General features: G+C 34.7%; 1 protein-coding gene across 3 annotated transcripts in view; it reads left to right on the forward strand.

Annotated features, from left to right (window-relative positions):
• Positions 1-14,692, forward strand: part of TAX1BP1 (Tax1 binding protein 1) — an 89,613-nt gene that overhangs the window by 41,439 nt on the left and 33,482 nt on the right. For all 3 annotated transcript variants that reach the window (XM_018047094.1, XM_005679266.3, XM_005679268.3), the window contains 6 exons: positions 312-460; positions 553-643; positions 5,484-5,669; positions 12,067-12,291; positions 12,831-12,977; positions 13,332-13,455. In XM_018047094.1, the coding sequence (XP_017902583.1) occupies positions 312-460; positions 553-643; positions 5,484-5,669; positions 12,067-12,291; positions 12,831-12,977; positions 13,332-13,455 (922 nt within the window). The remainder of the gene's footprint in view (positions 1-311; positions 461-552; positions 644-5,483; positions 5,670-12,066; positions 12,292-12,830; positions 12,978-13,331; positions 13,456-14,692) is intronic.

Raw genomic sequence — 14,692 nt, forward strand, 5'->3', positions numbered from 1 at the left:
TAAAAAAAAAAACCCCAAAGTGACTAATTTTGAAGTTTTTTCCTCACTTTCGTTGCCTGCCCTCTGGTGGAGAAAGTCCTGAAATCATCCCAGAGTGTGTGAAAAGTCCAGGAGAAAAGTTAGTAATCGTTTAATTTAGTATTTAAAAAGTTTATTGTATGTTACCATTTCAGGTTTAGTTTTTATTCTTATAAAGTTTGGAGGGGACAAATGAGGGATTAAAATTTTAAGGCTAGATTTCTTAGAAATACACAAATTTGTATTTCTGATTATGTTTCTGTTTCTCAAAATATTTTATTATTGTTTCTAAGGCTCTTACTGAAGTCTCACAAAGTTTAAAAATGGAAAATGAAGAATTTAAGAAGAGATACAATGATGCTACGTCCAAAGCTCTCCAGCTTGAGGAAGATATTGTGTCAGTGACTCATAAAGCGATTGAAAAAGAAACTGAATTAGACAGGTATTTCTAATATTTTAAAAACATCTTCATGTTTTAAAAATGTTTTAAGAAAGTTTTTTTGTTTATGTTAATGTTATTTGACTTTAACTCAGCTTAAAGGACAAACTCAAAAAGGCACAGTATGAAAGAGAACAACTTGAATGTCAGTTGAAGACAGAAAAGGATGAGAAGGAACTTTATAAGGTAATTTATTCCTTACATTTTTATTAGTTATCTTTTGCTGTGTAGCATATTGCCCCAAAACTTAGTGTTCAGGGATTTGGGAGCAATTTAGCTGAGTGTTTCTGGCTCAGAGTCTCTTGTGTAGCTGCAATCAAGATGTTGGCAAGGGCTGAAGTCAGCTAAAGGCTCTCAGTTAGAACTGGGGGATGTGCTGTCAGAGTGGCTCACTTACATGACTTTTGGCAGGAGGCCCTTCAGTTTCTTGGAATGTCGCCTCTTCGGTGGCTGTTTGAATGTCCCCACAGTATGGCAATCAACTTCCCTCAGAGTGAGCCGTACAAGGGAGAGCAAGGAGGAAATCAATGCATTTTATGACCTGGTCTGCAAGTTGAGCACTGATGCTTCTTCTTTATCTTGCTAATTAGAAGCAAGTCACTCCAGCTGATACTGGAGAGGGGAATTAGGCTCCACTTCTTTAAGAGAGGAGAATCAAAGGATTTGGGGATATATTTTAAACTACCTCATTGTGTATAGTCCCTAAAAGTTTTCAGGAAGTTTAAGTTACTGCTGTTTTAGATACTTAGCAGGTAATGTATAATAAGTCAGGGATTTTTTAATGGTAATAAGATAGCTGTTGATCAGGATTTGTGCGACTAATTTTCCCCTTTTAAGAATATATAAATGTTAGTGAGAGGATTAATTTATTTCAGTGATGATCATATTTTAGTTTGCCTTTTGGAATTATCTAAGAGACTTTCATTTTAAAAAAGGATTCTGTAGACAAATCTTCACCTTTTAGAGTTTTTTCTCCTTTCCTGTTTAAGCAGCTCTAAAATAGGATAGTGAGCGTTAGTTGTCAATATTGTGGATACATATTGGTACTTACTTATTTTAAGGGTTCTTAAGCAGTTCTTGAAGGCAGTTCCAGATTAGGAATTTCAAGAACATGCTGAGTTAAGTATTACTTGAATAGATTTAATCTCTTTATTAATTAGAAGAGAACAGCACTCATTTATATAATTATGGTATATGTTAAAAATAAAACATAGCTTCATATATTCAGTATTTGAGAGTCTCGTCTCAGTTTGCACTAAAAATGTAGAATATGATTTATTTATTGCCAGTAGGTTTTCCACTCCTTCTTATTAAAAAATAACTATTCACTTATTTATATTTATTGATAAGCTTGGTGCCATCATTGGGTACCCAAGTATGAAATTCCAAATCTTTTCTGAGAATCACCTCTTTTTTTCTTCATTTTTATTGAGATACCATTGACATACAGTACTGTATAAGTTTATGGCATAAGCATAATGGTGTATATCATGGAATGATTACCACAGTAAGTTTAGTGAACATTCATCATCTCATATAAAAGATTTTTTCCCCCTTGTGATGGGAACTCGAGGGATTTACTCTAAATAACTTTCATCTATAACTTACAGTGGTGTTAAATTTTAGTTACCGTGTGATATGTTATATCCCTAGTACTTATTTATCTTTTAACTGTAAGTTTGTACTTTTTGATTACTTTTATCTAACGCTCCCTCCCTTCACCCTCTGTCTCAGGTAACCACAAATCTGACCTTTTTTTTCCATGAGTTTGTTTTTGAAGTTTAATTTGACCCCCACAAAACTATATTTAGTTCTGGGTGCACAGCATCATGATTTTATATTTTTATACATTTCAAAATGATCACCACAATAAGTCTAGCTACCACTTGTCACCATACAAAGGTATTGCATAATTACTGACTATATTCCACATGCTATATATTTCATACCTGTGACTGATTCTGTTTTTATAACTGTGTACCTGTTAATCTTCCTTACCTGTTTCTCTAATCCCCCAGCCAGCAACCACTTGTTAGTTCTCTTCATCTGTCATTCTTTTTTATGTTCATTTGTTCTGTTTCTAGATAATACATGTAAATGAAGTAGTATGGTGTTTGTCTTTGATTTATCTCACTTAGGTCCTTCCATGTTGTTGCAGATGGCACAGTTTTTCTTTTTTTATGGCTGAGTAATATACCTGTGTGTGTGTGTACACATACACACAGCGTCTTCTTTATCCTTTCATCTGTTGATGAGCACTTAGGTTGCTTTCATATCTTGGCTATTGTAGATAATACTGCAGTAAACATAGGGGTATTTATATCTTCTCAAATTAGTGTTTTGTTTTCTTCAGATAATATCCAGGAGTGGAATTGCTGGATCATATGGTTCTATTTTTTAACTTTTTGAGGAATCTCCCTACTGTTTCTCCATAGTGACTGCACCAATTTACATTCCCACCAGCAGTGTGGAGGGGTTCCCTTTTCTCCACATTCTTGCCAGTACTTGTTATTTGTTGTCTTTTTGTTAGTAGCCATTCTCAAGACTGAGGTGATGTATCATTGAGGTGAGGTGTTTGATTAGTATATCCATGATGATTAGTGATCTTGAACACGTTTTCATTTGCCTGTTGATCTTCTGTATGTCTTCTTTGGGGAAATGCCTGTTCAGGTTCTCTGCCTGTTTTTTGATCGGGCTTGTTTTTTTGATATTGAGTTGTATGGGCTCTTTGTATATTTTGCATGTTAACTCCATGTTGATTGGATATACTTCAGGTATCTTTTCCCATTCAGTAGGTGTCCTTTTCATTTTGTTGATAATTTCCTTTGCTGGGGAAAGGCTTTTTAGTTTGATGTAGTACCACTTGTTTTATTTTTGCCTTTGATTCGCTTGCCTGAGGAGGCATATCCAAAACTTTTTGCTAAGACCGATATCAAACAATCTACTGCCTTTGTTTTCTTCTAGAAGTTTTATGGTTTCAAGTTTTACATTTAAGTCTTTAATCCGTTTTGAGTTTATTTTTACATACATGGTGTGAGAAAGTAGCTTAGTTTGATTCTTTTGCATGTAGCTGTCTGGTTTCCCCAACACAGTTTGTTGAAGAAATTTTTTTTTCCCTGTTGTAATATTCTTGCCTCCTTTGTCATAGACTAATTGCTTATATGAGTGGGTTCATTTCTGGGCTCTCTGTTCTGTTGATCAGTGTGTCTGGTTTTGTCCACTACCATACTGTTTTGATTACTCTAGCTTTGTAGTGTACAAAGTATAGTTACTGTGATATATTGCATTAAAAAATAAAGATTATATGATCATCTCAGTAGATGCAGGAAAAGCTATTGTCAAAATTCAACATATGTTTGTGATAAAACTTCTCAACAAAGTGGTTAAGAGAGAACATAGCTCAACATAATAAGAGTCATATACTACAAGGCTAACATCATAATGTACTCAGTGGTGAAAAGCTTGAAAAGTACTTCCTCCAAGATCAGGAACAAGACAAAAATACCCACTGTTATCACTTTTATTCAGCATAGTATTGGAAGTCATAGCCATCGTGATCAGACAAAGAAAAGGAATTCAAATTGCAAAGGAAGTAGTAAAACTGTCACTATTTGCGGGTGACATTATACAGAAAATCCTAAAGATGCCACTGAAAACTTGCTGTTCATCAGTGGGTTTGGTCAGGTTGCAAGATACAAAAATAATACACAGAATAATAATAATCATCTGCATTTCTGTATACTAACAGCAAACTCTTGGAAAGAGAAATTAAGAAAACAATCCCATTTACAGTCAAAAAGGGTAAAATGTCTAGGAATAAATCTAATGAATAAAAGCCCTGTAGTGAGAAAACAGACAATGATGAAGAAAAAAATGAAGGTAACACATATGGAAAGATACACTGTGCTCATGGATTGGAAGAATTAACATTGTTAAAATGACCATACTATCCAATCTACAGATTCATTGCATTCTATCAAAATATCAATGATATTTTTCACAGAACTAGAACAAATAATTCTAAAATCTGTATGGAAAAACAAAAGACCCTGAATAGTCAAAACAGTCTGGAGAAAAACAGCTGGAGGTATCAGGCTCCCTTATTTCAAACTATACCACGAAACTACAGTTGTTTCCTTCTTATTTGGGGGTTAGTTAATTCTTTTTTAATCTTTAAAAATTTTTGCTTTGAAAATTAAAAAAAAAATCGAGTCTACTGTGCACCTCATTGCAGAACATAGAAACGTTTGCATGTTTATGGGTTATACCCATTCTGTTTCTTGGCACAGCCATCTTCAGAGCATGAGAGAGAGAGAGAGAGAAAGGGAAATATTAACAATACTGATATCTAAGCAAAGTTGCAGCTGCATACTGCAGTTGAAAGTTGCAGTATGCAGTTGCATACAGTATGTTTTTAAAAACTACTTTCAACTGCAGTTTAAATTTTAAAGATACTTGTTATAGAATTTGATTTGCATATGTACTGTGAATAGCAGCAGCCAGAGTTCCTGGGAAAAATCAATATAGTTGGGTTAATTAGTCAATAAATGTATTTTTAGGCACATAGGAAGTAAATGACAGTACTTTTTCCATAAGCAAGAAATTTAATTGCTTAAGGTATCATTCTTGAATGTACTTTGTTTTTCTTGAATCTGGTCATACCTTTATATATGAATATGCCTGTAACACGTTTCCCCAAAAGAACAACCAAATTCATTTGTAATTTTAAAGAGAACTAATGTAAAATTAGTAAAAGGGAAGATTTTAGAGATCAGGTAATGTTAGACCTTAGAATTAATCTCTATGGAAAACTAAAACAACAATAGCAAAACTCAGAAAAGTTGTGTTCTGCTTCCATATACTTGGGAAATCATTTGGCAGAATTTGCTTTCCTGACTCCTTGCTTAGTGAGTTTTTCCTTTTCTTGATCATATTTGGGTTAGAGATAAATAGTGATACTTTAAATTATTGAGTAACTTAGGCTGTGGAGTTAGAATATTCTTGGCATTTTCCATCACTGTTTCAGGTACATTTGAAGAATACAGAAATAGAAAATACCAAGCTTCTGTCAGAGGTCCAGACTTTAAAGAATTTAGATGGGAACAAAGAAAACATGATTACTCATTTCAAAGATGAGATTAGCAGACTACAGTTCTCATTGGCTGAAAAGGAGAATCTGCAAAGGACCTTGTTGCTTACAACCTCAAGTAAGGTAAGTACTTTTGCAGTATGCATTTGAAGATTGTAAAATATTATCTCTGTTAAATGTATACAGTGTGGATTTTGTTTTTACTCTTTACTCCCCTCAACTTCTAAAAGTTCAGACTTCTAGAAGAGCTGAAAGAACAGAAAATTGAATACATATATCCTTCAGTATTTTGCTACCTTTATCTCTCCCATTTATATGCCCCCCACAAGCCATTTGAAAGTCAGTTGTAGGCATTGACATTTCATCCTAAATATTTTTTAAAGTCTCTCTTATCAACAGTTACATTCTTCTGTAGATCCATAATACCTAAGAAATGTCACCTAAGAAATTTTATATTGATATGATAATAGTCATACTTGTATATGGGGCTTCCCAGGTGGTGCTAGTGGTAAAGAATCCATCTGCCAGTGCAGGAGACACGAGACGTGGGTTTGATCCCTGGGTTGGGAAGATCCCCTAGAGTATAGGAAATGGCAACCCACTCCAGTATTCTTGCCTGGAAAAATTCCAGGTCCAGAGGATCTTGGTGGTCCATGGGGTCACAAAAGAGTTGGACACGACAGCATGCATGTGCACACGCAGGCACACACACACACATGTATGTAGTTTTAGTCCACATTAAAATTAGTCCACTTATATTTTTGTATAACCTTTAAAATTTCTTGATCCTGGGTAGTCAGAAATCATACATTAATGATTACTGTTATATTCTCGGTCTGCTTTAATACAGAACAGTGTCCTTAAACCTTTTGTCTGTGATGACATCGATAGTTTTGAAGAATTCAGACTTGTCTGAGAGAATGTTCTATATTCTAATTTTGTCTGTTGTTTCCTCATGACTAGATTCCAGTTACATAGTTTTGGCAAGAAAAAGATGTTTTGTACATTCTGTTGCAGTTACATCAGAAGTCATAGAATACCAGTTCCTTTCTTTCTGATGTTAGGTTTAATCTATTGTTTAAAGTTATGTCTGCTTATCTCTCCGTTACGTTGGTGTCTTTCCTTCTTTGTGATTTATTGAATAATCTGGGATAATACTTCGAGATCATGTGAACATCCTTCTCCGCAATACTCTTTGACCAGTGTTTTTTATACTTCGATGATCCTTACCTGTATCAGTTATTACATTAATGATTGCAAAGTGGTGATTTTAAAAAGTTGTCATTCCCTCTATGTTTATTAGTAGGTATTCTTTTATAATGAGGTGGTTCCCTTTTGTTCTATTCCTTTTTTTAAAAAAATCACTATAGACTCCTTGATTAATTTTTGTTCAGTATATTATACCTCATCATTCTTTTTTATCTTAAGTTGTCCTATAGCTAGGGGGGAGCCTTTTCAGACCTATATTTGTATCTTTCTGATATATTCCCCCTAATGCTTTGAATACTTCCTCGTTTTGTGGTTAGAACTTTGTGATAGGTTTTAGTTTTAGGTTCAGACCTAAATCTGGTATTACCGATTTCTCCAAAGAGCCTGATTTTTTTTTTTCACATTCGAGAAAGGTATTTCGAAACCAAGAACTGAATCCTTTTGCTCCTTTGCACTTTAATTAGATATTTTAAGTCTTAAATTTATATTGATATCTCCAATTCAAATCCAGTATTTCCTAGGGGTCTTCTTTATCTTCCTCCTTTCCATACTTAGGTATACCTTCTCCCAGCTTCCAAAAGTGAAAGTGAAAGTCACTCAGTTGTATCCGACTCTTTGCGACCCCAAGGGAATTCTCCAGGTCAGAATACTGGAGTGGGTAGTCTTTCCTTTCTCCAGGGGATCTTCCCAACCCAGGGATGGAAACCAGGTCTCTTGCTTTGCAGGCAGATTCTTTACCAGCTGGGCACAAGGGAGGCCCAAGAATACTGGAGTGGGTAGCCTATCCCTTCTCCAGTGGATCTTCCTGACCCAGGAATTGAACCGGTATCTCCTGCATTGCAGGTGGATTCTTTACCAACTGAGCTATCAGGGAAGCCCCCACAGCTTTCAAATGTTATATTTATTCATGTTGTTTAACCAGCTTCCCTGGTGGCTTGGATGATAATCTTCCTGCAATGCAGGTGACCCGGGTTTTGATCTCTGGGTTAGGAAAATCCCCTGAAGAAAGAAATGGCTACTCACTCCAGTATTCTTGCCTGGAGGATCCCATGGACAGAGGAGACTAGAGGGCTATACAGACCATGGACCTGCAAAGAGTCGGACACAGTTGAGTGACTAACACTTTAACTTTTTCAACTAGCTGCACACACCATTAGTTTCAGAATTATTATCTCAACAGCATTTCCATCAGTATCTCTGCTAAATAAAAACTAAGATTTTCCAGATTTTATCTTAATATATTCACTAAGGGTGTAGAGAGTTCAGTCCAGTCGCTCAGTCACGTCCGACTCTTTGCGACCCTGTGGACAGCAGCACACCAGGCCTCCCTGTCCATCACCAACTCCCGGAGCTTGCTCAGACTCATGTCTACCGAGCTGGTGATGCCATCCAGCCATCTCATCCTCTGTTGTCCCCTTCTCCCGCCTTCAGTCTTGCCCAGCATCAGGGTCTTTTCCAGTGAGTCAGTTCTTCGCATCAGGTGGCTAAAGTATTGGAGTTTCAGCTTCAGCATTGGTCCTTCCAATGAATTCAGGACTGATTTCCTTTAGGATTGACTGGTTGATTTTCCTTCAGTCCAAGGGACAAGAGTCTTCACCAACACCACAGTTCAAAAGCCTCAATTCTTTGGCGCTCAGCTTTCTTTATAGTCCAGCTCTATATTGACAGGGGCTCTGGGTGCAGCAGACTTGCGTCACACAGCCTGTGGCGTAAGGATGTACAGAGTATCAGGTTCAAAAGTTACTTGAATTAATTTTTTTAAACATTTATATTACGCATTTGTAATACAGTTCAGTTTTTTGTTTTTATTCTTGTAATCTTTTAATTTTATTTCTTGAATATGTAAAATAGTTGTATCATTCAGAAGTCAAAATGAAATAAAAAATTTACTTTTCCTTAAAAACCCTTTCTTGGGGTGGGAGGAAGGTTCATGAGGGAGGGAACATATGTATACCTGTGACTGATTCATGTTGATGTATGGCAGAAACCAACACAATATTGTAATTATCCTCCAATTAAAAATAAATTATAAAAACCCTATCTTACCTGTTTTCATAGGTAAAGCATTTTCTTTAGTTTCCAGTATATTATTATTGTTTGTTTTTACAAAAATAAACTTGGTGCATGTGTGTGCGTGCACATACCCTTCTCTGTCTCCTTTCTTTAAGTGAAAGTGGCTCAGTTGTGTCCAACTCTTTGTGACCCCGTAGACTCTATAGTCCATGGAATTCTGCAGGCCAGAATACTAGAGTGGTTAGCCTTTCCCTTCTGCAGGGCATCTTCCCAACCCAGGGATCGAACCCAGGTCTTGCACATTGCATGTGGATTCTTTACCATCTGAGCCACAAGGGAAGCCCCCTTTCTTTAAAGGGGGATATTGTTTATACTCTTTTTCCCTTTGCTTTTCTTTTCCTTTTGCTTTTCTTGAACTATATATAGATGAGAAATCATTCCCTATCAGTTCATAGAGATATTCCCATTAAAAAAAGAATGGGTATAAATACTATGTTGTATAAATTTAATTTGATTTATTCATTATAATTGGAATAGTTTTATGTGATTTTCAGTAGTTTGCTATTGAATACACTCAGATACAGTTAATGAAATACTTAAAACATCAGATATGCGTGACATTTAGGATTAATGGTTAAGACTCCAGTTACTTTTCAGGGTATTGAATGTAGCAGATTGCAAATGGAAACGTGAGAAGTATAAAAGCAATACAAAATCATGGTTATAAAAGAAGTTCAAGTAGTATGTGAAGAGTACAAGATAAAAGTAACTCTTTTATTTCCCAGATATATCATTATAGAATTTCTCATTTTCCTAGAAATCTTAATGTTTGTATAATATTTATACTTTAACAAAAATGTGACTACATATAGTGTTACAAAAACTTTAAAAATTGATAGACTGTCTGGACATCTTGCAGTATGAGTACACATGAAGATCTTCCTCATTCATTAGAACAGTTTAATAGGGAATCCCCTAGTGGTCCAATGGTTAGGACTCAACGCTTCTCCACTGGCAGGAGTCCAGGTTTAATCCCTGGAACTCAGATCCTATAAGCTGCATGGATAGGAAAAAAAAAAAAAGTACAACAGCAGCTTTGAAATCTCTCTTTTTATTAAATAGCTGTATAGTATGTAATGTAGTGGAAACGGTGTTAGACTTTATTTTTGGGGGCTCCAAAATTGCTGCAGATGTTGATTGCAGCCATGAAATTAGAAGACGCTTACTCCTTGGAAGAAAAGTTATGACCAACCTAGATAGCATATTCAAAAGCAGAGACATTACTTTGCTAACAAAGGTCTGTCTAGTCAAGGCTATGATTTTTCCAGTGGTCATGTATGCATGTGAGAGTTGTACTGAGAAGAAAGCTGAGTGCCGAAGAATTGATGCTTTTGAACTGTGATGTTGGAGAAGACTCTTGAGAGTCCTTGGACTGCAGGGAGATCCAGCCAGTCCATCCTAAAGGAGATGAGTCCTGGGTGTTCATTGGAAGGTCTGATGCTAAAGCTGAAACTCCAGTACTTTGGCCACCTCATGCGAAGAGTTGACTCATTGGAAAAGACTCTGATGTTGGGAGGGATTGGGGGCAGGAGGAAAAGGGGACGACAGAGGATGAGATGGCTGGATAGCATCACCGACTCGATGGATGTTGAGTTTGAGTGAACTCCGGGAGTTGGTGATGGACAGGGAGGCCTGGCCTGCTACAATTCATGGGGTTGCAAAGAGTTGGACACGACCGAGCTACTGAACTGAACTGATATAATGTTTTTTAGTTGTGTACAATCCTTAGGTGTTATAAAAGCATGATGCAGTAAACATTCTTGTACAGATATCCTGGCACTTGTATAAATCTCTGTGGAATAAATTGCTCAAAGGACAGTTGCCAGTTTGAGGTTTTAAATTTTTGTAATTCAAATGCCTTTCCAAAACATGTATGACATATACTACTGCTAGTAATGGCTGCATAGGTTTTCATTTTATGGAGGGTATATCATAGTTTATAACAAAATTCTCATATTGTTAGAGATTTTTTATTTTTAATAAGTTTTCATAATCTGAATATTTTACTTGATCCCTGCAAAACTAACCCTGCCAATCTAAAGCTGTATTTAGGAACTCATGAAAATAAAATTGATCAAAAGCCATGTGTTTTTCAAAGGTGTTGATGAATGTTTCAAAAATCTGATAAAGGCTATATCACTTGCAGATAATAATGAGCCCACGTATTTGAAGATGTGCTAATTTTGCTAAACCATCCAGATATTAGAGTTAATTGGTTTTCAGTCTTAGTTTGAAAGAAGAGGAATGGTATTTGTTTTACCTTCTTGGACTGTTGATGAATTGAACATTTTTTTCTATGCATAATAGCTATTTAAAGAAATTCATACCTTTCTCCAAATTTCTTCTTTTGTTTAAAATGTTTTCATTTTTTATTGATTGGAAAATATTTTCAATGCTTTTCCCCCCTTTCTGGCATATAGAAACTGATAACATTTATATATTATCTTTATTAATGTCATACTAGAACAGTTGCACTTTTTATGAGTTTATTTCTAGAATAAAGAGGAATGTTGGAATAAGCTAGATTTATTGAGCTCACATTGTCTTGTTTATATTACAGAAAGTGGCAATTTTAACTTTTCAAAGATACTTTTAGGTTTGGAGAAAGGTGCTAATTACAGGTTAGATCATAGAAAACATTTTTTTAACCAAAATTTTTACAGTTAAAATGAAGTTTTTATAATTACTGTTATTATTATAAAAAATGAGGGTTAGCAGTTCTAGCTGGAGAGATTCTGAGAGACAGAAGCCTCCGTTTGAGTCTCTGTTTAGCCAAGACTGTGAACATTGGTTATGTTGCTTGACTTCCTGTATTTCAGTGTCCTGAATTATACATATAGTGATAGTATTGATACCCAATGCATAGGGTTGCTCTATGGGGGTCTCTAAAACAAAGTCACATCTCAGATTTTTTATAGGCTTATATATGGAGAAGAGGGAGGCAGAGGATAAGATGGTTAGATAGCATCACTGACTCAATGGACATGAAAGTGAGCAAACTCTGGGAGATAGTGAACGACAGGGAAGTCTGGTGTGCTACAGTCCATAGGCTGCAAAGAGTTGGACCCTACTTACAGCAACTGAACGAGCAACAACAATACTTCATCTCAGTCATGAATAGAAAAGCAATATTTAATTTAAAATTTTAGATCTGTTGAAATAGAAATAAACATTGTTTCTGCTTCTGTTTTTTACTTGAATGGTTTAATTACAAATACATTTATCTGCCTTTCTTCAGGAAGATACATTTATTTTAAAGGAGCAACTTCGTAAAGCTGAAGAACAGATTCAGGCAACTCGGCAAGAAGCTGTCTTTCTGGCTAAAGAACTTAGTGATGCTGTAAATGTGCGGGATAAAACAATGGCAGATCTGCATACTGCACGCTTGGAAAATGAGAAAGTGAAAAAGCAGTTAACTGATGCACTGGCAGAGCTTAAACTAAGTGCTGTGAATAAAGATCAGGTAAAGCCAGTTAATTTTGAATTTCCATTTTGGTCAAAAACTCATTATAAGCTTATGAAAGAGAATGACTTATGCTAAAGTAATTGAGGTCAGATTCCTGGTCACAGAATTTTAAATTTCCATTCATTTTGTTTAGTCATTGTAACTTCTTCGGTTGAAATTAATACAAGTTTTTAGAAAATTTTCTGTAAGCAAATTCCTAATGGTTAGTAAACACTGCTTTGATAACAGGTATATATTGCTTTGTTTAGATTTTCTTATTGTAGCATAAAATGGTACTGTGGTTATTTAACAGAGTAATGCTTACTTCTCAGGAGATAGATGATTCTTTTCTAGTTTTTTTCTTTAATAAACCTTAGTCCTTGGAATATAAAGCTGAAATTATTAGGAGAGCTAATGTGACTCTGTAGCCAAAACTCCAAAACAAATAACATTAATTGTCGAGAGAAAAAAGTGAAAATGAAGTTGGATTTACTACCACATTATGAGATATGAGATTTTTATGTTTCTCTTAGAGAAAAAGTTTATTTGTTTTTTAGGAGAAGACTGATACACTGGAACATGAACTGAGAAGAGAAGTTGAGGATCTGAAACTTCGTCTTCAGATGGCAGCAGATCATTATAAAGAAAAATTCAAGGAATGCCAAAGGCTCCAAAAACAAATAAATAAACTTTCAGACCAATCGGTAAGTGTAACTCATTGTAGTAAAATAATTCCTTCATCAATATTTTTGTTTGAAAATCAGACTTATAATATTATACCTTTTGAATATAATTTCTCTCTGCTTGATGTCACATTATTGGCTCAATATTGTTGTGATACGTTTTTTAAAAAATTGGTAATTTTTATTTGTTGGAGAAATAGAATGTTCTCTTGTAACATTTAGTCAGTAAAGGGATGTGTGTAACTTTTAGACTTTGACCTTTAAGACAGCAATAGCTTTGTGGACTTCCAGGATTTATTTAGAAGATACATAGTTACTGAAGGAAGGATAGATATGCAGCTCATTTAATAGTTGATTGTTAACAATTTTGAACAGGTTAATAGCAGTAGTGTCTTCACAAAGAAAATTGGGAATCAGCAGAAAGTGAATGATGCTTCAATAAACACAGACCCAGCTACGACTGCCTCTACTCTAGATGTAAAGCCACCACCTTCTACAGGTAGAAATCTTTTAGACTTTTTGTATAAAGTGTTCTGCCTTGAAAAATATTTATGCTTGTTTATACTGCTTGTTTCATGTGTAAGAATTTTAGGGAGCTTGTAAAATATTCTTATAAGTCAGGGATTGAGGCAAAGGGAAAGTAAGGTCTAAAAGTCATCCATGTGGTGAATATACAAAATATGAGTGTAAACTCATGTTTATCTTTGTGAGCGTGTTCTTAAGTGTTAATTAAATGAGCTCGTGTTTTTAAATGCAAATGCTTATAGTATTTGGTCTGTAGGAAAAGAGCCAAGAATTGAAATTTTAATTTTAGCTAGCTAAAATAGCAATTTTTAAAAATAATTTTTAATTAATATTTCCCTAAATGTGTGGAATTTTGAACCATTTATGGCACTTTAATTGTATAGTTCTGTGGAGGGAAAGTTAAAAATCCCTTTAGTTCTAATCACATTTCTTTCTTGCCTTGTTTTTGTTCTGTTTTGGCTGCTTCGGGTCATTAGAGTATTTTCCTTGTTAGTACACCTGTTGGTGGATAAGTTAAAATTTTTATTAGCTTATTAACTTTTAGGATGGATTAGAGAGACATAGTGAGTACATGAACAACATGAAAATTTAAATTAACTCTAGGCTTTCATTTGTCCTAGTGTCTTTTTTTCACCTTATGTTAAAGATGACACAATAACAAAAATAAATGCTAGAGTATATAAAAGTATATTTAATTGTATAATGTTTGGGGCAGTTGATGTTTTAGACTTAATAAATGTATTGTAAGTTTTGTATACTATTAAATGTTTAGATTCAACTGCTGTGGAAATAGGATCCTGCCTTTCATTTCTATATGGTATTAATAGAAGTACTGAGAAAGGTGTTATATTGACTTAAGACTTACTGAATAGTATGAAGGATTAGAAAAATGGCTTAACATCTTTTCTCAAAGAATGTGGCTTTCCTATATATCTTATATAATAAATATATAAAGAACAATTTTTGTGGCATTTTAGAATATTTTTAGCTAGCAGTTTTTTTCTTTATTGAATGTGAACTTGATTCTAGCCAAACTATAGTGAAATTCTCATCTAATGTTTATATTGTTCCTTCTTTGTTTACTTAGTGTATGAATAGATGGTTTTGAATGATTGTTTTGAATTAGATGTTTCTCCTTTAGGATTCCATTTATTTCACAGTATACTGACCTTCAAGTCAGGAAGCTAATATACTGAGCAAAGTATTTTTTA

Source organism: Capra hircus, chromosome 4 (genome assembly GCF_001704415.2).
Source record: "Capra hircus breed San Clemente chromosome 4, ASM170441v1, whole genome shotgun sequence".
NCBI classification, from domain to species: domain Eukaryota; kingdom Metazoa; phylum Chordata; class Mammalia; order Artiodactyla; family Bovidae; genus Capra; species Capra hircus.